This window comes from Pipistrellus kuhlii, unplaced genomic scaffold, assembly GCF_014108245.1.
Source record: "Pipistrellus kuhlii isolate mPipKuh1 unplaced genomic scaffold, mPipKuh1.p scaffold_m20_p_2, whole genome shotgun sequence".
NCBI lineage: Eukaryota > Metazoa > Chordata > Mammalia > Chiroptera > Vespertilionidae > Pipistrellus > Pipistrellus kuhlii.
Window position 1 is genome coordinate 3,722,838 of NW_023425515.1, and position 25,698 is coordinate 3,748,535.

Below are 25,698 nucleotides of genomic sequence, written 5' to 3' on the forward strand. Positions count from 1 at the left end.
CAACAGAGAGCCTAGAGTAGGCTGCTGAAAACCTCCGCCACCACGGCTGTGACTCGGCCAAGGGCCCAGCGGTGCAGATGAAGAGGGGGGCTGGATTTGGGGTTACTTTGTGTTGTTGGTTTTTTTTTTTAATATATTTTATTGATTTTTTACAGAGAGGAAGGGAGAAGGATAGAGAGCTAGAAACGTCGATGAGAGAGAAACATCGACCAGCTGCCTCTTGCACACCCCCTACCGGGGATGTGCCCGCAACCAATGTACATGCCCTTGACCGGAACCGAACCTGGGACCTTTCAGTCCGCAGACAGATGCTCTACTGCTGAGCCAAACCGGTTTCGGCCTGGGGTTACTTTGAAAGCAGACTTGGCAAGATTTGCCAGTCGTGGTTTCGTTCAGTCTTGTTTTCCTGCCTCCAGCACCTGCCCAGGCACCTATTTGTGTCTTTTGGATTTCACACAGATCATCCTTCAAACTCATAATCCCTTCTTCACATCTTTCCTAACTATGCTCTCCATTCTCTGAACAAATGTTTAATATTTTCCTATTGCTCTTGAAAGATAACTGTTCAAGCTAAGAAAAGGGATTGCGACTAGACAAGAAGAAATAAAAGGCATCCAAATTAGAAAAGAACAAGTAAAACTGTCCTTGCTCGCAGATGACCTGATAGTGTACATAAAAAAAACCCTATAAAGACTCCATCCAAAAATTATTAGACTTACTAAATGAATTCGGCAATGTAGCAGGATACAAAATCATCGCCAAGAAATCTATGGCATTCCTATACATCAATTTTGAACTTACAGAAAGAGAGACTATATATGCAGTCACCTGAATTACAGTAAACATCCTACAGTGATTCACTGGGCAAATGATGGTTTTGCAAGGAAGGAGTGGAGAAACACATGAACTTGTCCCCCTACCTCACACCATACACAGAATTAACTCAAGTGGATCGTAGAGCTACATGTAAAGCATAAAAGTGGCAAAGCTTCCAGGAGAAAACAGGGAGACCACCTTCATCAATGCTGGATTAACGACGATTTCTTAAACAGGATACAGGAAGTTCTAACCGTTAAAAAAAATAAATCAATTAATTTTCATTCAAATTGAGAATTTGTGTTTCACCCAAAGACAGTGAGAGACTAAAAAGGCAAACCGCACCCTGGATGAGTTATTACCGTTACATGCTTCCAACAAAAGACTTATCTCCAGAGTTCCCACAAATGAATAAGAAAAACCAAACAACCCTTTTTAAAAAGGCCGAAGCCTTGACTACGATCTTCCACAAAGGGTCACTGAAGTGGCCAATTGCCTGTCTCACGGTGCTCAGTGTCACTGCCGTGCAGGGAAATACAAACTAGAACCACAGTGAGACTGGCTAAAACTGAAAAGACTGACAGTTTCAAGTGTGGACAAGTGTGGACAGTCTGACCCACCTCAGACTGGCTAAAACTGAAAAGACTGACAGTTTCAAGTGTGGACAAGGATGGAGAGCAGCCGGAGGGACGCTCACCCCCTGCTGGCGAGGGGCAAAGGAACAACTGCTTGGTAAAACAGCTCAGCAGCTTCTAACGCCGTGTAGTGCGTACCTACCCTGTGAGCCAAAAATCCCACCCGTGGACAAGGGCCTAACAGCAATGTACATCGGGCACCAAAAGACATACTCAAGAGTGTTTGCAGCAGCCCAACAATGGAAAACCACACTCATGCACGTAGACAGGGAAATAAATCATGGCAAATTAATCGCATAGAATGCTACCTAGCAGCGCAGTGCACTAACGAGGGCTACAAACAACAGCGTGGATTCATTTCACACACAGAATTCTGGACAAGAGTACGTGCTGTGTGGTTGTATTTATTTTTTTATTTTTTATTTTTAAATATATTTTATTTATTTTCTACAGAGAGGAAGGGAGAGAGATAGAGAGTTAGAAACATCGATGAGAGAGAAAATTGATCAGCTGCCTCCTGCACACCTCCTACTGGGGATGTGCCCACAACCAAGGTACATGCCCCCTTGACTGGAATTGAACCCGGGACCTTTCAGTCCGCAGGCAGACGCTCTATCCATTGAGCCAAACTGGTTTCAGCTGTGTGGTTGTATTTATTTAAAGTTCAGAAGCTGATGTACAAGCTAGCAGGGTGGCTGCCTTTTTAGGGACGGAAGAGATAGCTAGGAGGCTGGGCGGGGACTGGGGGCAGGGGAGCTCCTGAGATCCTGGTAAGCTGGAGAGCAGACTTGCTAGGCCTTGGTGCTATTAGCAATTTGGGCTGGACCCTTCATTGCCCTCTTCCACACCATAGCACCCCCGGCCTCAACCGCTAGACGCCAGTAACAAACATCCCTTTCCCTCATTCTGGCGATCAAACATGTCTCCAGAGGTTGCCATGGGGAGCCAGAACGCCCCCGCCTGACAACCACAGTTTGATGGCGGTCCCGGGGGAGCTCGGGTGTGTGCTCGCTTTAGGAAAATCCATTGAGCTGCGCACAATGCAGCAACTTTGCTGCGTGCATAAAAACCTTTCTCAGCTTAAGGTTTTACAAGTTGAAAAAAGAACTCGGTGGATAACTAAATGGGCCAAAAAATGTTGGAGTGAGCATGGAAGATAGGTACAGTCTGCACATAAGAGACTAAGACCCAGGGTCATGCAGGCTCTGTGGCTTCAGACCCCAGTGGAGACCCCTCGGCCCTGGCTCCCTCCCCCTCCCCCTCTCTCATGCAGACTTACTCCCAGCGCAGCCAGGCAGAGCTAAGGCTGGCTCTGCCCAGGGTCCTCTGGGGCCTGAACCCGCTGTGGAAACAGGGCTGACGGGTACTGTACCCCAGCACCCCACCAAGAGAATTCTGAAAGCCAGTCTCACACGCAAACAGGATATTAGGTTTTGTCAGAGAGATCAAAAAAGGCTTGAGGTTTTTCTTCGCAGCCTCAGCCTCTCCTGCCACTCCCTCTCTGGCTTTATCTGCTCATTTCAGTCGGAGGCAGGAAGAGATGGCAGCCGGGGAGACCCAGGTCTACGCCAAGGTCAACAGCAAGCTCAAGGCCCGCAGCGCCACCTCCCTCCTGGACCCCCTGCTGGGCATGGGCTTCCCGGCACACACCGCGTGAGTACTCCCCGCCGGGCACCTGCCCCTGACGCACACCCCGACCCCCTGAGGTCCCGGCCACAGCACTGCAGGCCGCTCCGAGCACCGACTTCCTGTGGAAGGCGTGCATGCGCCTGGCAGGCGAGGTGCTGCTGCTAAATTAGGCCCTTTGCCGCCTGTACATGGCATGATCGGGACCCACTCTGCTGGCCGGCTGGTGGGGGGGAGGGGGCTGAGTTTGTGAACACAGAAACCACGTGTCCCTGCGGTGCCCCCACTTCTCAGGGTTTGGAGGGGCCTGGGGCTTGTTGTGCCGTCTGTGTGGGCAGCTCGGTGCCTCAGAGAGGACTTTTCAAACTCTGATCTGAAAGGCCCCGCCAGACTGCTTCTGGGACCAGTGAGGTGAGAGCCTTCTAAATGGCGCAGGACACTCTCCGTCCTCAGGAAACATCTCGAGGGCCTGATAATGAAACAAAATGGCTCAGAATCTACGGGGTTAGCACGACCCTGCGTGTCCAAGGAAAAAGCCCAAGGGTAGAACACTTGAACTGCAAGGATCACCCCTCTCCACAAGAGAAGGAGCCCCAAAGCGATGAGCTGTGACACGGACCCCGGTGACAGCTTCCGTAGAAGCCCAGTTCTTAGAGCCGGCCCTTTCCAATGTCACCCACGCGGAACATACACCAGAAGTCCCTGAGGCAGCCCCGGGTTTGGGACGGGGGCAGACTTCCCGTGACCATGATAGTGACATCCCAACCACATTGGACGGAATGATGGTGACGCTGGACGTTGTCCTCACACCGTGTTCTCCACAGCCCGGGGCCGGTGAGACGGAGCGGAAGGCAGCGTGAGCAGGTGCCCGCCCTGTGCGCCCCCATCCCCAGCACCTGACATCGGGGGCAGAGGGGACACTGAGGCGGGGAGGGCAGGTGGCTTCCTACCTTGGGCAGGACCCAGGCCCCACTCTCAAAAACACCGAAAAAGACACGCTCTGCCTCACTGCTCACACTGGAGCATGGACACACACTCAAAATCCCTCCCAATTTAAACATCGGCCACACATTGGGGGTAGGAGACCTGTTTTGTTTGTGTGTGTGTGTGTGTGTTTGTGTGTTTTATTTATTTTATAAATATATTTTTTTTTCATTGATTTCAGAGAGGAAGAGAGAGAGAGAGAGTTAGAAACATTAATGATGAGAGAGAATCACTGATTGGCTGCCTCCTGCGTGCCACACACTGGGGACAGAGCCCCCAGCCCAGGCATGTGCCCCTGACCGGAATCGAACCTGGGTCCCTTCAGTCCGCAGGCCGAAGCTCTATCCACTGAGCCACACCAGCCAGGGCTAGGAGACCTATTTTATTTTATTTTATTTTATTTTTCCTTTTAAATGTTCTGTTTTATTGTGTGTTATTTTTTATTTATTTTTCTTTTATTGTTTGAAGTATTACAAACAGTAGTCCACATGTCTCCTTTGTATCCCCCATTGACTTCCCACTGGCCTCCCCACCCCCAGTACATGGTCTCACCTGCTTTTCCCCTCCCCCCCATCCCCCCCAGTGTCTTGTATCCATTGGTTGTGCTTATATGTATGTGTACAAGTCCTTCGGTTGACGCAGGCGTCTTCAAACTACGGCCCGCGGGCCACATGCGGCCCGCAGAGGAGTCTGATCTGGCCCGCCAGGTTTTTTGGGCAGTGAGCGCAGCCGAGGTGTTACAGTAGGAATTAGTAGTTCATATAGTCCGGCCCTCCAGCTCTCTGAGGGACCGTGATCTGGCCCCCACTTTAAAAAGTTTGAGGACGCCTGTCTCACTCCTTCCAAACTTCCCAGGCTCCCTCCTGCCCCCAGCCTCCTTTTAGGACCTGTGTTACCATTGTTGACCTTGACCGTCACAAGCACCGATCTGAAACAAGGCTTTCTAGGTCCTAGGGGATCTATTTTAAACCCCTCGTTAGTCTGGAGCACCCCAGTAAGGCTCCGAGCCGGGGCCTCTCTGGGGGACCCTCTCCCAAAGGCACATCCTTCGGTGCTGACCACAGAGCAGCACTGATCCGCACCCCCGGCCTCCGTGTCCCCCTCGGACACTTCAGGCTGAGCCCCTGGACCAAGGCCGTTAGCCGCTTCCCTTCTCTCCCATGTGCTCCGGCTCCGTACACGGAGCTCAGTGCCTGTGCCTCCTGGTCACACGGTGAGGAGACACAGCCAGGCCACGGGGACCTGGTGAGAGAGGCAAGCGGACGTGAGCTCACGGAGACCATAGCCGTAAGTGAGGTGGCCGCCTGCATGGCTGGGCCAGAGGGGCTCACGCCCACCAGGTTGCGTTTGGAGCGGGCCTCGAAGGGGGACGTTTGAGGGAGCCGGGAAAAGCATGGGTGTGGGGGCGCGGGGCTGCATTTGGCGGGGAGACAGGCATGCAAGCCAGGGCTGTACCCTTCCGGCCGCCTGGAGGATAGGGAGTGTGTCCACCCGGCCCCGGTGCAGGGTATGGGGGGTGGGGAGGAGACAGACTGCAGGCCTGGGTAAACCACAGACATGACCCCTGGCCTCCCTGCCAAGGACTGAAAGGAAAGCGGGCGGGGGCCGGGGAGCAGGTCTGCGCGCCCACAGAAGGCAGGAGGGCCCGGGGAGGACAGGGGCAGGGGCCTGCGCTGCATCCGGCTGTGCAGTGTGGCAGCCCAGCCCCTGGGGGACAAGGGGCAGGGCAGGGGGCCCGCTGTGTGGCAGGCTGGCCCTGCCTCTCACCCCATCCACACACCCTGCAAGGCGGGCTCTGAATGCTCCCGCTTTCCTGCAGGCTGAAGGCATTGGCAGCCACCGGGAGGAAGACGGCAGAGGAGGCCGCAGACTGGTGAGTGGGGCGTCTGCCCATCGGGGAGCCTGTGGCTGGGGACTGGAAAGGTGGGCCCTGGGAGGCACTCAGTACAGTCTGGCGGGGTGGGGCCAGTTCCCTGTCAGCCCTCCCATCGCTGAGGGAAGGGAATAAGGAATCCACGTTTCAAACAGAAAACAAGAGAGAGAGGAGAGAGCTTGAAACAAGGCTTTCTTGGCTTAAAATCTAATTTAATTCGACGCACTGTCAAAGAAGAAAACAATCCATGTGGTTGCACACCCAGCAAAGAGCCCTCTGCTGACACAGACTAGCGGTTGCCCCTCCCTGGCTGCCTCCGGGAGAGAATTTCCAGCGGCTGTAAATTCCCCTGAGGCGTCCGCAGGGGACCTTAAGGGACGCCAGGTGGTCCGGGCGGGTGAGGCGCTCCGGTTCCAGGCAGGTCCCACCCACCAGCTGTGTGACGCTGCACGCCACCCACGGGCCTCGGCTGTCTAGAGGGCACCCCGTTCTCTAGAACCCGGTCCCGCCTGAACATGCCATGATGCCACCGATCTGCCCCAGGCGGGAAGTCCCCTCACGCTGCCCCGAAACAGCCACTGTGGAACTCAAACAGTAAAGACCAGGTCCCGCGGGCTGGGGTGCCCTCCACGGAGCAGACGGCAGGTACGGGCAGGGGGTCTCTGAGTGTCCAGCATGGCCTCCATGGGAATGCCCTTCTTCCTCCAGGAACTCTAGGCCAAGGGCAAAGCACATGACAGAGAAACAGCAAGGCCAGATTTCAATTAGAAACCAAGCCCACGCGGGAAAGGCCCTGGTTGGCCCCTCAGCCATGAAACTAGAAGTCGTACCAGCGAACTGGGAGACAGTAGGATCCCCCAGTCTCAGTCTGGTGTGGGTCCAACCTCACCAGTAGCTGGGGAGGTGCCAATTCTGATGCCCTTCAGGACAACAGCACCTTCAAGGGTTGGTGAGGGAGAGGAAAGGGGTGGTCTCTCACTTCCCTGGTTGCAGTGGGAGGTGTCTATCAACACTGAAGGTGTGTGTAACAGCCCACAACCAGCAGTTCCAAGTCTAAAGACATCCTCTGGAGAAACACAAAGGGGCTAAAAAAGCAGGAACAGAACCCTTCATTACAGTGTTAAAAAGAAAGCTGTTTGAATGCACACCAATGGGATAGAAAAAGGGAAGATTGCACATGGGTGTGTGTGATGGGATGGTACACAGTGCTGAGAAGGTTCCTGCTTCACTAGGAGTATATGTATTAGCGTGGGGAAGTTGGAAAAACATGGTTGAGTAAAAAAATGCAAGGGGCAGAATAATTTCAACAATGACTTAGGATTTATATAAAAGACATACACAAGTGCTATCTATGAATTTATTACTTATGTGTCCAGAAGAAAACAAAGCAAATTAACCATTGAGGTTGCCTCTAGAAGTGGGAGGTGAGCCAGTTTGAAGGGGAGGAGCCAGGATGAAGGGAGAGGTGCCAGGATGAAGGGGAGGAGCCAGGATGAAGGGGGAGGAGCCAGGATGAAGGGGGAGGTGCCAGGATGAAGGGGAGGAGCCAGGATGAAGGGTGAGGAGCCAGGATGAAGGGGGAGGGGTGTGTTCTTTATTACTAGTAGGGAGATGTATTTGCATGTAACTAATGTTTTCCTGAGTGGTTGTCTACTACTTTCTAAACTTAACATCATCTCACAAGCACTTCCCTGAGTCATTAGAAATCTTCAAAACCACAATTTCTAATGAACAGATACGTAAATTTACTATTCTTTATCTAGTTTGTCCTTCTTTTCTATTGTAAATAACCCTACATTCAACATTCCATACATGCAGTTTTTTCCAGACATTTTGTTTTTACCTTTGGCTAACTTCCGGAAGTTGACTTATTAGTTCAAATGACTAATTTTAAGGCTCTTGGCACATACCAGCAAGTTGCCGTATATAAATGAGGCACAAATGCATCCTGAAAGCTCGCTATACCTTTACTCCATTGAGCATAACTTTCATCCTTTGAAAAACATTTTGTTCATTTGACAGGTGAGCAAATGGCTATTTTAATTCTCATGTTTTTTATTAATGAGTTTTGGTTTGTATATTCTTTTCCCTTGAATCAAAAATAACTTTTTCTGAGTTGCAAGAAAATCTCATAGCCACCTAAATTGTCTAATTCTTTGTGGTTTTGATGTTTACATTTGATTGAAAGTGTGAGATAAAATTAAGATGTGAATAATTTCCACAACATTTTTCAACACTCAGGGGATGACTGGGCCACACGGGTCATCTGAAGACCAGGTTTTATTTCCCTGTCACCTTTCTCTCAACTCCTTGACCTTTGACCGGGGAATCGGCCTACGCTGGGCCTGAATGCTGAGTGAACTCTGGCCCCTCTGTGGCCACAGAAGCTAACGTTTGGGCCTGTCCCCCTGAGGTGGCTGGAGCACGGGTGTATGTGGCCTCGGGCGCTCAGCACGGCCTGGTGCTCTGTCCTCCCGGGGGAGAGACTCTTTGGACAGGACGCCGGGTGACGGCGGCCGCTCTCTGTTGCAGGCTGCGCTGTCACTGCAATGACCCTTCCCTGGACGACCCCATCCCGCAGGAGTACGCCCTGTTCCTCTGCCCCACGGGGTCCCTGCTCGAGAAGCTCCAGGAGTTCTGGAGGGAGAGCAGGCGCCAGTGCACGAAGAACAGGGCCCATGAGGTCTTCCCGCACATCACGCTCTGTGATTTCTTCACGGTGAGTCCGCCCCGACGGCCTCTCAGGCTGGTGACCACGCCAGCCAAAGTCATCTTCGGCGATAGCTCAGCTGTGATGGGGCAACACTGAGGGCAGCCACACGCTTTGTTCTTAGGGGGCGTCCACAGCTGTAGTGTGAGCGGACCTCTGTGTGAGATGTCCTTTACTCACCTCCTCACCTTTATCTGGTCACCTCCTATGCATCCTGCAGAACCCAATCATTTATCCCATCCCTTTCCTAAGTCTTTCCCCGCTTCCCAGGCAGAAGGGATGGCTGCCCTTGGTGCTCCCACCTTTCTTGTGTCTCTATCTCGATTGGCACTTTCCTGTTGTCTGGGCACCTCTGCATCCCTCATCAGGTGGAACCCCATCTTTGCACCACCGAGATTAGCACGGTGCCGGAAACAGGGGAGGTGCTTCAGAAAGGTGCGATGGGTCAGTCGAGGAATGGCTGAGCTTGGCCAGTCGCAAATGTAGGACTATTCCCTGCTGGGGGACCAGCCCTGACTTAGGAAACGGTCCCATAGACAACTCCATAGGTCTCCTGGGAAGGAGACGTGGACCTGGCTGCTCAAAAAATAAAAAATAAAAAGGAGGTGTGAGAAGGAGGTAGGGAGGGACAGACACCACTTCCTCTGTGGCTCCCAACAGAACAACCTGGAGAGGGCACACCCTAGCCCGGCCTTGACGCCAGCGAACTCTGTGGGTTCCACCCAGCAGTCAGGCCGGGCAGTGCGGGCAAGATTCTTCAGGTGACTGGAGGGGCCTACCCACAGCTTTGGGGTGAGGACTGGCATTTGGTGCTAGGGAGAGTATTGGGACAGAACTGAGTGCGGTGAACTGGGGGGCAGAGTCTCAGTTGGTGAAGCGGCCCCCAGAATCATGATGCAGGGGACTTCTGTGGGAGAAACACCTGCAAGGGATAAAAGAGAAGGAAGGATGGTGCAGGGCTGGCACCCATGGATTGGGGGCGGGGGGGGGGGGGGTGAGACAGCACCAGTGTCTCACCTGCACTTGCTGCTCCCAGAAAGACGGGAGCCTGAGAGCCGAGACCCCGCCAGGGGCCATGACTGACCGGGTCACTATGGGAGAGTGGCCCATGGCTGGGGCATAGATCACCCCCCCTCCTCCCGGGCACACAATACTGCCCTCCTCACTGTAGGCTCTGAGCATGTGCCATGGCTGTTTTGGGGTCTATAGAAACCTCCAGAACCAAAGGGTGCCATGGGGAGCACAGCCCTGGGCCCCAGGGCGGAAAGGGTGCTGACTCAGGATGTGATGCGGAGGCTGAGTCAGCATGACGGGGCGTGAGGGGCTGTAGTTAAGTGGCAAGGGACTTCCAGCCTTGAAGGAATATTCCATTCCACAAAGAATCTTAACCTGAAATCTCTGAGAAACGGAGGGCCCAATATAGAACAAATCCCCAAACACATGACCCAGACCAGTCACACTGCAGTGTTGTGAACAGAAAAGAGGCTCACTGGGTGGCCTAATTTTTATTAATTACATTAACTGGAGTGAAAAATAATAAACGACCTGGAGACGCTCATGCTTTAGTGAAACAAGCCAGTCTTGAGAAAGACAAATATCACATGATCTCACTTATCTGTGGAATCTAATGAACACAATTAATTGACCAACAAAATAAGACCTGAAGCATGGAGACACAGACACATGAAACAGACTGACATACATTGACTTGAGGTGAGGGGACTAGGAGAGAGAAACCAAAGAACTTATATACGTATATGCATAGCCCATGGACACGGACAATAGGGTGGTGGAGACCTCAGTGCCAAGCGGGGGGAGGGGGGATGAGGAGGGGCAAGGAGGGGCTGGGCAGAAGAGGGTACAGGGGGGAAATGGGAGACATCTGTAATACTGTCAACCATAAAAAAATATTAAAAATACAAAAATTTAACAATAATAATAAAAGAGGCACTTTAAAATGGGGCAGGAGCTGCCATCCCAGAAGTGCCCTGCACACCTATGCCTCAAACCTCGGAATGCTAGAACAGGCAAAACAGCCTCGGACTGGCCTGAACCACCTTGTCCCCGAAGGGCTGGCCGCAAGGGTAACCAGAAGCCAGCTGCGGTGACGACTGGGCTGAAAGTCAGAAACATCATTTCCCATCAGCGTCACTGTGTTAGCGTATCCGCACCAACAGCCATGCCTGCCTTCTGTGGGTGCAATCGCCCTCCTTCCCATCAGGGTACCCTGGCCTTTGTCTTCTGCCCGAATCCCGCTTCCCACCCAGCTGTCCGTTCCTGGATCACAAGTCCGTGACGCTGCCTCGCACTTAGAAAGGCCTCCGTTTCAGTTTAACACGTGGCCTGGCCACAAGTGCTGTGAGAGCACACGGCTGTCTCTTCCCTAGCCCCGTGGTTGGCAAACATGCGGCTCGCGAGCTACAAGTGGCTCTTTGGCCCCTGGAGTGTGGCTCTTCCACAGAGTACCACGGCCTGGGTGAGTCTATGTGGAAGAAGTGGCGTTAGAAGAAGTTTACATTTAAAAAATGTGGCTCTCCAAAGAAATTTCAACCGTTGTCCTGCTGGTAGTTGGCTCTGTGGGCTCATGCGTTTGCCAACCCCTGCCCTAGTGTGAAGACCAGAAGGTGGAGTGTCTGTACGAGGCTCTAAAGAGAGCCGGCGACAAGGTGCTGGGCTCCTTCCCCCCAACTGTCCCGCTGGTGCTCCACTCTTCCGTCAGCTACCTCGGCTTCTTCGTCAACGACAGCCCTGCTGACGTCATCCGGGAGTTCGCCATGGCCTTCGCCACGGAAGCGGCCATCTTGGCAGGTAGGCAGCCCCAGCAGGTCGCACGCACTGGGCAGGGTGAAGAGAAAGTGGTCCCTCTGTGTGGGGGGCTGTGCTCTCCACACTGGGACACCGTGGGGCGGCCCAGCGCAGGAAGCATTCAGGCTGATCCTGAGCACAGCGATGGTCAGACGGCTGGCTGGGCCAGGACCAGGGGGATCATACCCATCCCCTCTGGCTATACCCATCCCCCCTCCCTTGCCAAGCGACGTCTTTGAGGTGGCCTTACGCCAAGGCTGAACGATCTCACTCGTCTTCTCCAGGGATCAGGTGTCCTTAAAGGGAAGCAGACAGATTCTGAGAATCAGCGGTGTCTTGTCTCAACGTGGGAATAGCCTTGTCTGCATCGGTTTCAAATGGTTCTCTAAGCACTTGCCATATTCCAGACGCCAAGGAAACTGTTCCAGGGGGACGGGTGTGGCTCTGTAAAGGCAGGATTGTCAGCTGGTGGGCACACAGGGGGACAGGGGTGTCCCCCACCCCTGTGCCCACCTTGGGCAGTGACCTTCACCAAGTCAGGGCTGTGTGTGACCCACAAGTCCTAGCTGGTTTACTTTAATGGTTAGGTGGCAAGAGCTCAGTCCTCTCTCCTTGGCTTCTTGGGGGAAGATTCTTTGAGAATCAACAAAATTCCTTTTTCTCCAGATGCCAGTCTTCACACTTCCCCCTAAAAGTGGGTCTCCTTGTCCATTTCCCAAGTGAAAGCACTGAGGCTCTGAAGGGTAATCTGTCTGCCCAAGGTCACTGTCGTGGGTTGAACAGTGTCCCCTACAATCCCTGTCTACCCACCACCTCAGAAAAGGACCCTGGTTGGAAATGGCGTTTGCAGACATAATGGGTTGACATGAGGTCACACTGGAGCAGGGTGGACCCTAAATCCCATCACGGGTGTCTGTGTCCTTGTGAGAAGAGAGGGGACCCAAGAGGGGGTCACAGGAAGATGAGGCGGAGGTCGAGTGATGCAGCCACAGCCAAGGAGGACTGGAGGCCCCAGGAGCCGGGAGAGGCCAGAAGGACCCTCCCCTGGAGGCCCAGAGGGCGCAGGCCCTGCCCCCACCTCGATTGGAGACATCTATTCTTTAGAGCTCTGTGGGAACACAGTCCCGCTGTGAGCTGCCCAGTCCGTGGCCATTTGTGAGAACAGCCCTAGGAAACCAACGTTCTCCTACGCAGTGGGTGGTGGGCCTGGACCTCGAGTCCAGCTCGGAGTTTCATGCTGAGCAGCCACGGTCCTGAGAGACTGGCCTTGACCTCATGTCCACCAGGGGACCCGGAGCAGCCTCTGCCCTGCCCTTCCGCTGCCTGTGGCCTGCACCTGACCCTGGGGACGTAGGAGGGGCTCCGGTGTCCCCGTGGGCTCAGGGCGCAGGCAGAAGCAAAGACAAGGGCCCATTCAGAAGTCGGGGTGACTCACCGATGGCCCCGATGCGGAGAGCAGCGGATCTCTCTCAGGCCGCACTGACTCATGTGGCCAGACCCTGCCCCCATCTTAGACACCGGAGAGAGGGAATTTCCCTGACACCCACTCACTCTCCCGCTTCAGGCTGCTCACCTCCACGTGCCTCGTTTGCCACTAAAGGCGGGTGAATCGTGGTGGGGCTGCCACGTCTGGGCTCCAAGAAGTGCTCGCCACACCCAGACATTTTTCAGGGGAGACAGGTCCTGTGTGCTGCCCAGGGCGGGAGGGGAGGCGGGAACTGATAGTTACTGGGACTCAGAGAGCCTGGTGTCCACAGCAGCCCCAGCAGGCGGCCCTCACTAACCTCGTGCTGCTGCTGTCGCCACGGAGGCTGGGAGGGCTAAGGGGGCCCCGCCCAAAGGGGCAGAAGCAGTTAAAGCCAGGGCACCTGACGCTAAACTCAGAGCTATTCCGTCAGTCACCATCTCCCCAGAACATAAAGTGCCCGTGGCGTCGCTGACATCAGGTCCTGGCTGGCCCGACAGCCCTGAGTGAGGACCTGAGAGCTGGGCCCGGAGGCCAGAGACCCCCAGGAGGCCCAGGGCCAGTGAGCAGGGGGACGGGGGGGGGAACGACAATCCTGTTGAACAGAGTCCCGTTGCCTCTGATGTTTGCTCCCTGAGACTCTGCAGCTGAACAGAGTAATTGACCCCAAGAGTGAGCCCGCCAGTCCAGGCCGCGGAGGGCACGCACGCCCAGGGAGGGAAGCGTCCACTTCATACGAGTTAATCAGCTGCTTGGGCAGCTCGCTTACAAACGGACAGGCCCCAAACACTCCTAAAACCCACATCTCTACTCCCAGCTCTCCTACACGTCCTTACAGAATCTGCAGGTACCCAACCAGCTCCTGTATACGGTGAACTCTGCCAGGTGGCATAAGCTGGCCGAGGGTGCTTCGTGCAGAGGCAGGGAGGCCACATATGTAAGCTTGGGCTGCTGAGCCGGGCACATAGCCATCCTGGCCACGTAGCCACCCTGGCCGCGCAGTGCTGACGGAGGGCACCGCCGGTGCACCCGGTTTTGCAGACTGCACCGTGAAGCCTTGCACCAAGCAGCTGCACCTGACGCTGGCCCACAAGTTCTACCCCCACCACCAGAGGACGCTGGAGCAGCTGGCCAGAGCCGTGCACCCGGGCCACAGCTGCCAGTGGACCGCTGCACTGTACTCGCGAGACATGCGCTTTGTGCACTACCAGGTGAGCAGCCGGGCGGGCGGGCGGGCCCACAGGCAGGTCCTCCCACAGGAACTAATGCATGAGTGTCCCCTCCGACCAGCACTTACCCAGCAGCCCTCCCCTAGAGGGATTTTAGTAGAAGGGAAATCCTCTATTCTCTCTCTAAAACTATTTCTCTTTTGGGGCAATTTGCAACTAGCATTTTTTTTTTTTATCAATACAGGTTGGGACAAAAGTAGGTTTACAGTAATGAGTACGCAACACAGTTTATCCTCATATTATTCATTAATTGTTGTATTACTGTTTCCATCCAAACAACTGCGAACCTACTTTTGCCCCACCCTTTGTAAGTGACAGACCCACAACTTTGAAAAAGCAAAATAAATGGAAGCATTTCTGATCATTAAAAAATGGAGCACTGCAATGATTTATCAATACATTGTGTTGCCTATTAATTTATTTAGACAATGATTTGGGCAAAGACTTTCTCTCGCTAAGTTGATTCTTTCAAGTAGAAGCCAGGCAGCGCTCCTTACAGACCCACAGAATAAGTATGAGTGAACGCACCAGGTTTCATGCTGTGAGAGAAGCCATAAAAATTCACACCAAGGAAGGTGGACGTAAAAGTCTGATTATACTTTGAGATCTTTCATATAAGAAATAAGCACAAAGAGATAGATGGGTAGGTAGGTCGGTAGGTGAACAGATAATAGATGAATGATGGAAAGATATTATAGATGACAAACAGGATAGAGAGGTGATAGGTGACAGGTTGATGATAGATACGTGCATAGGCAGATGGTAGACACCACCATTCATTTCTAAATCTACCCAAAGAATCCCATGCTGCATTGTGTTTCATTCTGCACTGTCATCGGACACAGGCATGGGGAGCGTCTGGGAGACACAGCCCCCCAGGCAGCCAAAAGCCAGAGCAGTGAGCCCCCTGCGGGCATCTTTCCCAGCACAGGTCCGTGCAGGAGACTTGACCGCCCTTGCCTCTCTTCCAGACCCTGAGGGCCCTGTTTCAGTACAAGCCCCAGAACGTGGATGAGCTGACACTAAACCCCGGCGAGTACATCTTCGTGGACCCCACGCAGCAGGAGGAAGCCAGCGAGGGCTGGGCGATCGGGATCTCGCAGCGGACCGGCTGCCGGGGCTTCCTGCCCGAGAACTACACGGAGCGAGCCAGCGAGTGTGACACCTGGGTGAAGCACAGGTGAGTGTGGCCTCTAGCGGCAGCCCACCCGCCTCTTAGTCAGTGCCCGAGAGCGTCCCCCTGAGGACTGTGGGCATAGTGTTTGCATGCTTCCCGAACATTCCATCGTTGGTAAAAAAAAAAAAAAAAAAATGCCTATTCTGTGCCAGAAGCATTCTCCCTGCAGGGATACGGTAAGTGTCCTGGCTGATTCGTGGTTTTCTGCTGATAATATTCAGAAAACACGGATTACTCTAATCATTAGAGTCTAATGGCTTCTAAGTTCTAATCCCAAAAGACTGCAGAATGCCGCTTCCTTCGTATGGACATAAATTACCATCAGAGGTCCTATGCTTGGTTTCACTTATCCTTCCACCCAGTGTATAAACTGTAGAGTCCTACGGTGCATTCTTTGTGTCCTGTTGCTGTGTAATCATGTCCTTACCAGCTACACTACATCCTCCCGTTTCCACGGGTCAGGAGTCTGGACATGGCTTAGCTCAGGGGCTCCCAAGGCTGCAGTCGGGGGCTTATCTGAGGCTGGGGGTCCTCCCACAAGCTCACATGGTTGTTGATGGAATTTATTTCCTCAGAGCAGTTATTTCACAATTAATATCAGTCACTCCTCGCGACTTCATGTTCAGCTGGAATTTATGTTTTTATTGGTTTCAGAGAGAGGAAGGGAGAGAGAGATAGAAGCATCCATGATGAGAGTGAATCATTGATCAGCTGCCTCTTACATGGGGGACCAAGCCAGCAACCCAAGCCTGTGCCCTGAACAGAAATCAAACCATGACTTCCTGGTTCATGGGTTTATACTCAACCCCTGAGCCACACTAGCAGGAATTTCTTAATTTTAGCATCTTTAACATCACCTGAAGAGTCTGAGGATTTTCAAAATCGCCAAGTGCTGCTTCCGCTTATTTAACAACGCTTCCCTCGATTTCTCTCTCTCCTCACACCTTTAACACCCTGCATAGATGTGTCCTTAGCTACATAACCTAATTCCTCACTTACAAGCTCTGCTTTCCACAGACAATTTCACTAGACTTTTTTCCACTACATAAGGACACTCCATCCTTCAGTTTCCTATAATGTTTGTGTCACTCCCTCTGACTATTCACCAATAATACCTCTAACACCCATACTTCTATTAAGGTTTAACCAGTAATTTTTATATTACATAAGGTGGGGCCAAAGTAGGTTTACAGTTGTGAATATGCAAAACAAGAGTTTATTCTTGGATTATTATTTATTTAGTAGTAACCCAGTACATGAAATTCATGCACATTAAAAGGAAGCTAATTAGAGGAAATATTTTAATATTGCTATTTGCCTTTTCTCTATAATAGAAGTGTTAAAGATGGAAGAAAATTAGTAAAATGTATATAAAAATCTCCCTCCTGTCAGAGTCTGGGGCACGCCATGGGACCCAGAGTCAAGTCCCCGCCCACCCGCATACACCTTGAAATCGCACAAGACCCAAACCCGGCCAGTCCCTCCTCTCCCTCCTCCCCCCTATCCCCCTGCCCCCTACATTGCGTGAGATCTGGGCCCAACTAGTCCCACCCCTATCAAACCCTGCCAGGCAGGGGGCACAGCATCAGGTCCCCCACCCTGGCCCACCACCATGCAGCCTCAGGTCCCTGCTGATCGCTCGTTATGGGAACCCCACCTCTGCTGTGGGCACAGCCATCTTGTGTTACCTAGCAATGTGAAATCCTAGGTGAGTTTCAGAACAGGAACCCTGCCTCCACTGTGGGTGCAGCCATCTTGTGACAGCATGATGAAGTAAGGATCAATTTGCATATTACCTCTTTATTATATAGGATTGTTGTATTACTTTCCATACTTCTTTAAAATATATATTTTATTGATTTTTTTTTAGAGAGAGGAAGGGAGAAGGAGAGGGATAGAGAATTAGAAACTTCAATTCAGCTGCCTCCTGCACACTCCCTACTGGGATGTGCCCACAGCCAAAGTACATGCCCTTGACTGGAATCGAACCTGGGACTCTTCAGTCCGTAGGCTGATCCTCTAAACTAGGGGTGTCGAACTCAATCAGAGAAGGGGCCAAAATCTAAAATCCAGCCTAAATCGCGGGCCGAATGGTTTACTGAACAGTCATAAACTGACAATGTTAACCAGAAATGTGAATTTAAAATGAGTGGAACAATCTTTTCCTTAACAGTGCTGTTAACCAACTCACATGCTATCAAGGATTTGGCCCGCGGGCCTTGTGTTTGACACGTGTGCTCTAAACCACTGAGCCAAACTGTAAACCTACTTTTGGCCCACCCTCTGTGTGTGTGTGTGTGTGTGTGTGTGTGTAGGTAACATATAATTATTTATAATATAATTTATATTGTGTTATATTACTTGTATTATTTGTATTATAACATATACATGCATTGTACACATGTATGTACATGTAAATATATGGATTTATTACAGGGAGTTTTCTTGTGCAGTTGTTGGGACTGGCCAAGCAAGGGCAGGCAAGAGGGATGGGAAGGAGCCCACAGCTGCCTGGAAACTATGGGCGAGTGAAAGCTGGGGGTCTAGTGTGACCATCCAGTAAACGTGCATACAAATACATACCTTGCATGGGCAGAGGGATGAGCAGTTGCAGACACAGCTGCTACTCAGACTCTCTGAGCTCAGGGAAGCCCGAAGCCTTTTTTAAAGACCTTTCAAGCCCAGCCAGGGCACTCCCCCTTTTGATTAACTTATAGTCAACTGATTAAGGACTTTAATCACATCTGCAAAATCTCTTCAGCAGCACCTATGGCATTTGAGTGGGTAACTGGGAAAAGGTATGTGTATGCTTTCAACCAAGACCTAAACTGCCTATGGAAGAGGTAGCTACATTTAAAAATAATCCAGTGAGCTGAACTGTGGTACATCACACAATAGAATAGTTGCAATTTTTTGAAATAGTCATGAGAAAGTGTTTTACGTACTGACTTGAAAAAAGTCCTAGGTACCTTGCAGAACAGTGTATATAGTACCATTTGTGGAGAAAGGATGAAGTTAAACATACTTGGCTATGCATATGCATATATATACATGCATGATATATATTTTAGGCAAGTCTATGTCTCAAAGTTCCCTGGAAAAGAGAGTCTCTAGAAACTTCTAATAGTGGTTATTGGTGGGGATTAGAAGTTGAAGCTGGGAGGATGGGACAGCAATGGGAAGAAGACTTTCTAGAACCATTCCTTAATTTTTATGTTTTGAACCCTATAAATATATCACTTATTCAAAGTAGAATTTAATCCATTTTAAAAGTAAAGATTATAAGAAATTGGGTCAGAGGGAATGAAGTCAGATGATCCAGAGCCATGGTTTGCACCCCAGGTGCATGCTGGGAGGTCCAAGGTGCATGCTGGGAGCTCCAAGCTCTCCCACACCCCATGGGAGCAGGGCTGTGGCTTCTACCAAATGCCCACAGCCATCCACAGGCGGGTAGACCAGTTTCTCGGGAGAAGCACAATTGTGCAGGTATAGACAGGGCCATGGGTCCCATGGCCCCCACATAATCACAGGGTCGTGGTGCCCCCAGGAACTGCTGGGATCATCACCTCCCTCCCTCCCTCCATCCCTCCCTCCCTCTGGAGGGCTGAGCATTCTCAGACCCCAGGGCAGAGAGGCTGGGTGATGTCACACAGTTAAGGAAGCACTTAGCTTCCTCTTAGTACCAACTCCTTCCCCATCGGATCCAAGACACTATTCCAGCAGGAGAGGAGATGCTGGTTCCAGCCTAAAAGACTGAGTTCCGGGGGTCGTGGGACTCCCCCAGGCCCCTGTCCTTCAGTTGGTCCTTCCAGAGAGCTTCACTGTCACCAGGCAATTGGCAACCTGGATGCTTCTAAAAGACCCTGTAGCAGATAAGCATGTGGCTATAACATTTTTTACTTCACAATCAATGTCAGTCACCACAATAGTCATTCCAGCCTTTAACCCTGACAGTTTTGGAACTGTTCTCCTCAGAGACAAATTTCCCCTTAGGAATTAATCAGTATTAATGAAAACTGCAACCAAAGGAGAGAAAAGTGAGTGCTAGGCTAGGCTGTGAGGCGCCTGCTTGGCTGCATTTTAGAAGCAGCCCATCCTTGCTGGAGGAGCAGTGAGACAGACTGTGACATGATTCTTGGCCAGAATGGCAGACAGCCAGTGTGCTGTCAGACTCCGGGTCCCGGCCACGCCTTCTAAAACTGCCAAAACTGTGCTTTAAAAAAAAAGCTTTGAGTACTGGGGCTTGTGGTCAGATGGCACTGTCCAGATACCAGCTTAGCTGTGGGCAGATGTAGATACCCTACAGCAGTGATCTGCAAACTGCTGCTCGCTCTGTTGAATAATGAGTTTGCCGACCACTGAGCTAAACTCTCGATTCCAATAATTACAGGCTGTTGCTGTTCCTGTAATTAAGCCCCTATCCCAGTGGTTGGCAAATTCATTAGTCAACAGAGTGGCAAACCGCAGCTAACAAGCCACAGTTTGCCGACCACTGCCCTCCAGCATCAACGCAGGACTCACCCTTGGCCCCTGCACTGGTCGGCTTGTGCAGCCCAGTCAGCAAGAAAGCCCGGCCTCCCAGCATCTGGGAGCAGAGGCCGGAGGAGTCCCTCAGGGACACACTTCCAGGTGTGAGTCTGCAGCTTCGATGCTCACTGCTTGGCAACTAAAATATCAGGCATCCGTCACCAGTACAACATCTTCAGCCTATCCACTGCTGGTTTCAGCAGCCTGGATTTCCTTGACAACAATTCACATGACGATGTTTATCTGTTACTGTGAAGAAAGGGATCAGAGGTGATGGAGGACTGCAATCTTGAATTGCAGCAGTTTTCAACCCTCCTCACAGAACAGTGTCCGTAGCAAGCAAATCATAGACCAAGAGAAGAGAGGCGCAGAGGGCAGGGCTTAGAGAACATTCAGTCAGAGGAGGTGTCCAACACGGAGCTGGTAACTTTGCAAAACCACAACATGAGTAATGGAATGATGGTATTGTTCTGGGCTGAATGGTGTCCGCCCAAAATGCATATGGTGAAGCCCTGACTCCCGGCACCCCAAGATGTGATTGTGCTTGGAGGAGGGGTCTTTGAGGAGATTTGGTGGAAAAGAGGCAGTTAGAGTGGGCGCTAATGCAATCTGACTGGGGTCCTATGAGGAGAGGAGATCAGGACACAGACACACCGAGGATGGCCACGTGAGGGCACAGGGAGAAGCTGGCCATCTGCTAGCCAAGGAGAGAGGCCTCAGGAGGAACCCACCCTGCCAACACTCTGATCTGGGACTTCCAGCCTCCAGACTGTGAGAGAGTAAATTCTGTTGCTTAGGCCGCCCCGTCTGTGGTACCTTGTTATGGAGGCTTTAGCAACTAACACAGGAACGTTATCCACACAACCAACCCCTTTTAAAAGCCAGGGAGGATGTAAACACATCTATGGTATAAGTTAACCAGTAGGTGTTTCTTTTAAGTTAAAGAAGAAGAAGAAAAGAAAAAAAACACAGAAATATTAAACTATGAGGTCCTTTCTCCTCTCGTTGCCAGTCCCATTGGCATTTTGATCGTACTGCTCTTGATCGTACTAGCAAAAACAAGCCGAGTTGGCGTCTAACTGTAAATCGCACAGATCTTATTTATAGATAGCGAGGCTGCTATCTCCACGGTGAGCCGCACGCAGGGTGCGGTGTCCCCCCCCCCTCGCCTCCAGGAAGAGAAAGCCAGCCACCATTTCCTGTGTCAGCAGGAGACTCTATGAATAGTGCCCTCGCTGCTGAGCGCGTGTGCATGTGAAGTGGGAAATGTCAATGGTCCGACCATAGTATCCGTGTTCCGGGCCTGTGCGCAGCTAACGCTCGCATGTCATATGCACAGGCTGAGTCCGTTCGACCTGGTTACCACCCACAGGAGTTTACAGCTCGAGACGGGACAGGCAACATCGTGGAAAGAGAAGGTACAAGCTGCAGGCGGTGTAAGCAATGCATTGACTAAAGCAAGACACCACGAGAGCGATGCATGGTCCAAGGCATGTGGTCCATGGGGGTGGAAGCAGGCAAGCTGAGGAGCTGGGTGGTTGAGATGCAGGACAGGTGCCCTGAGATGCTGCCGGCTCTGTTCCTCCTCAGGACCTCAGGATGGAAGCTCGGGAGCTAGCGGTTTGATGAGAACTCGGGGCTCTGAGGCCTCCATAAGAGAAATGCAAACTCTACAAACAGGCCAATAAGTAGGAACACACCACGTTTGTGATTGGAAAGAATGAATCATGTGAACATAGTGACGCCTCCTGGAGTCATTTCCAGGTTTTAAAAAATTCCAGGGAAAATCCCAGTGGTGCTGTTTTCTGGAACTTCAGTGGACAGCTGAAAAGTTTATCTGGAAGAATAAACAGGAGAGATACACAGAGGAAACTTGGGAAAATAAAAATAATCAGAGTAGTTCCCCTACCAGATGTTAAAACTGTGTGACAAATCTCTAATATGGTTTTGGCTGGAGGGAAAAAGAAAACACAGATCAGTGAGACAAAACAGCTAATATATCAGTATACATGAGATATTAGGAAGTTTGCATCTAATAGCTACATCAGAAACAGGGGAATAGCCTGGCCGGTGCGGTTCAGTGGTTGAACATCGACCAAGGAACCAACAGATCACCAGTTCAATTCCAGGTCAGGGCACATGCCTAGGTTGTGGGCTCAAGGCAGCTGATCTATGAAATTCTCTCTCATTGATGTTTCTATTGATATCTCTCTATCTATCTCCCATCATCTCTCTCTAAAAATCAATTTTTAAAACATATTTAAAGAAAATAAGTAGGGAAAGAAATGGGTGTAAAGTAAATGGTATTTTACATGACTTCACATCATACACTGAAATCAATTCCTGGCAAAGCTAATTATTTAAATTATTTAAAAATAGAAGGCAGTTTAAATAGTGTATTTCTGATTTCTGGACTCTCTGGGAGAGCTTTGAAAGCACATGAGGGGTGGAAGAGCTTTGAAAGCACATTTAGATCTGTCTCTCTTTTTCTTAAACATTTTTTTATTTTTTTGTTTATTTGTTTTTGTTCATCCTTACCCAAGGATGATTTTCCATTAATTTTTGTTTTTGTTTTTAGAGAGAGAATGGAATGGAGGGAGAGAAAGAAACATCAATGTGAGAGAGACACATCAATGGGTTGCCTGCACAAGTGCCTGGGTTGCAACCAAGCCTGCAACTAAGGTTTGTGCCCTTGACTAGAATGACATGGTTGTCCCTCTGGGAGTGTCACTGTCCTAGTCACCTCTTCTTATAAGGCCCACCCTAATGACCTCATTTTATCTTAATTGCCTCTTTAAAGACCTGCTATCTCCAAATAGTGTCATATTCTGAGGTCCCAAAGATCCAGGACTTCAACTTAGAGGTCTGGTGACCGGGTGGCGATATGGTGACAAATGGCCACCATTTCCTTGGGATCTTTTATGTGCTGAGCATTGAGCTCTTTGAGCTCATCCTTTCGCTTGCCTCCGCCATGACCGTGTACCTTCCTGTGTACCTATCTGAGCGTGTACCTTCCTGTGCGTGTGGGAGTCATCCTGACGCGGGGCCTCGTCTCCTCTCCCACAGGACGTACACCTTCAGTCTGGCCCTGGACCCGAACCTCAGGAAGGACGCTGAAGCCAGCAGCAGACGGAACGGGGAGCTCCTTCCCCCGCCGCGGCCAAGGAGCGCAGGCAGCCTGCAGGCCTTACAGGTGAGGGGGCCCTTCATATGAAGTCTGAGGAGACACCGCCTCCCAGGTGTGGCTTTTGTTCTATGGACACATAGCCCCCTGCTTCCCGGGGTAAAGCACTTCAGGGTGGGGTGGCAGGAGGCCCTCCCCTTCGGGGCTGAGGTACCATGCTGCTCTGTCACCTGTGGAAAGGGTAAACTCCCCCCACCCCACCCCCACACATATACATTGTGGCTATGAACCGGCCTGTGCTCCAGAAGTGCCTGCTGAGTCTGCAGAGTCTGCAAGAACAGGGAGCACATGGCTGTAACTCACCAAGACATCAAGACGCTAGGACACAGCGCAGGGAAGGGACAGGGACACAGCCCTGCCTGGAATCTAGTACTCTCCCCCGATTCTCTCCTGACAAGCTGCGTGACCCTGATGAAGTCCCCTCCCTCTTAGGCCCCAAAAGATAGAGCTTCTGAGCTTTCAAATCAGGGAGGTAGGGAGGTGACAGGGGACGATGGCAGCCTCAGGACCTGGGTCCGGGGCACAGCAAGGGCGTCTGATCCCACCACCTGCATGGGGCGCATCAGGGGTGAAGGTCACGGGCAGGGAGGGCCCCCAAGGAGCAGGCAGCATCCAGCCTTCCCTATGGGGAACCCCGGGACTGGGCAACACCTCAGCTGGCCCCTGGCCAGTTCCTCTCCAGCGCACATGCCTCTGTGGCTTGAGTGAGCAGTCCCTCCACGCCCCCGTTCTGTGCCACACCCATTCCTTCAGGCTCTCATTCCAGCCACTACCACCCCAATCAGCACTCCGTCCCCAATTTACAGATCTGAAGACTGAGGCCTGCAGAGGCTGGGAGGCTGTGGGAGTGCAGACATCTAAACGCTCCCCACATGGGGCCGTTTCAAGAATTACATGAGACGGGATGTCCCTTGTCCACTGCAGGCCAGGCCCTGGGGGCTCAGAGACTGGCCCTCTGGGCAGGGCCACAGCCTCTGGCTCACTCCTGTATCCCAGAGCCTGGCTCAGGCACAGCCCATAAGTCTCATGGGATAAACCATGGAATGACCTATACGGGCCTTGATCAGGACTCCCATCTGAATCACCCTCAATCCCAAACTCCATCCCCAAGCACCCATCAGTCCCCTGGAGGCTACCTCCAGGTTGGGGTGGGCTCAATTCAGACAAAAGCTGAGCACAAAACGCTGGGGAGGCGGCCCTATATCGCCGTTAGCCAGGTCTTCGGTTAGAGAGAATGGACCAGGGTAGAGAATGGACCAGGGCAGAGGAACCTGCCAGCCACAGAGACAAAAACGGGGCTCTCACCCCCCCAAACTGCCCGGGCTCTGGAAGGCGCAGTGGAGCCTGGACTCGTGAGAGCAGACATAAGCCAGGAGCCACCCCAAGGCTGTGACCCCCTTTCCAGGCAGGGAGAAGCTGGAATGAAAGACATGCCATCACTCAGCCTGTGTCCAAACTCCCTGGTGCTTTAAATGCATGGGAACCCAGCATGCTCCTCCTGAGGACTGAGCCCTCTCACCTGGTCTGCGGGTACCCCTTCCAAACAGCAAGAAAAGACAACTGTGGCATCCAGTGCGGCAAAATGGACATGTAGTGGCTGAATAATGTCCTCAGTGATAGGAGGAGCCCTCCCCTGTAACCTCTGAGGGAGCGTGGCCTCTCAGACATCCTGATTTTAAATTTCTATTACCCAGAACTCTGAGGGAATACATTTATTTTGTTTAAAGCCACCTAATGGGTGGCACTTGGTTGCAGCAGCCACAGGACACACATACAGCACCTCATGACTAAAGAGTCTGCAGAACCATGTTGTTCCGTGGACTCCAGGGCTTGGTCATTCCATTCCCCACGGACCTTTCACTGTATCTAAATATTCTTGTTGCTAACCTCTGCTTTTCAAAATTAAAGTGATCCAGAATCTTCTAGGGGGGAAAATGCCCCGAGTCCAAAACCTCATCCCAACGCCCGAGAGTACTTCGAGATGGTCAGTAAGCAGACAGGATGTCCCTTGCAAACTATTTGCGGATCAAGTAGGGATGAGGGAACGGGACAGGATATTTTAATATCCATTCTTGGAGGGGAGAGGCATCCTGATATCAGTATAGGCAACCCCAGAGCCACCATATTCAAATTTTTAAGACAGCAAGACAGCTTTCCACCTGGAGCTCTGCCCTAGGAGGTGGGTGTTGGCATCCAGAACCAAACAGCTGCACACTCCAGCAAAAGATGATCATGGCACTTCCTTTGCCTGGTCCCTAGGCCCGGGGTGATGGTATTAACAGGCGGGGCCTTTGGGAGGTGCTCCCATCCTGAGGGTGAAGCCCTTGTGAGTGGGATTAGTGCCCTTATAAAGGAGACCCAGTAGCTCCCTTGCCCCTTCCACCACGTGAGGACACAGAGAGAAGTCTGCAACTAAGAGGAGGGCCCTCACTCAACCACACTGGCACCCTGATCTCTGGCACTTCCTGCCTCCAGAACTGGGAGAAATAAATGTCTGTTGCTTATAAGGCACCCATGTGTGGTGTTCTGTTAGAGCAGCTGGAATGGACTAAAACAAGGGATAAGGACTTGGAAGAGACCAAAGAGTAGAGAAGTTAATGTGCTATGATTTGGGCATTTTGTGTGTTGTGGTTTTTGTTTGTTTGTGTGTGTGTGTGTGTGTGTGTG

At 51.7% G+C, this 25,698-nt stretch overlaps 1 protein-coding gene across 2 annotated transcripts in view; it reads left to right on the plus strand.

The window, feature by feature from the left end:
- Nucleotides 1-2,953: 2,953 nt before the first annotated feature.
- UBASH3A (ubiquitin associated and SH3 domain containing A) overlaps nucleotides 2,954-25,698 on the plus strand; it is a 38,627-nt gene continuing 15,882 nt past the window's right edge. The window contains exons 1-7 of one of the 2 annotated variants that reach the window (XM_045585266.1): nucleotides 2,954-3,104; nucleotides 5,881-5,934; nucleotides 8,467-8,653; nucleotides 11,254-11,452; nucleotides 13,956-14,125; nucleotides 15,115-15,323; nucleotides 22,914-23,040. In XM_045585266.1, the coding sequence (XP_045441222.1) occupies nucleotides 2,992-3,104; nucleotides 5,881-5,934; nucleotides 8,467-8,653; nucleotides 11,254-11,452; nucleotides 13,956-14,125; nucleotides 15,115-15,323; nucleotides 22,914-23,040 (1,059 nt within the window). In that variant the 5' untranslated portion in view covers nucleotides 2,954-2,991. The remainder of the gene's footprint in view (nucleotides 3,105-5,880; nucleotides 5,935-8,466; nucleotides 8,654-11,253; nucleotides 11,453-13,955; nucleotides 14,126-15,114; nucleotides 15,324-22,913; nucleotides 23,041-25,698) is intronic. The other variant, XM_036447451.2, reaches the window with a different exon arrangement.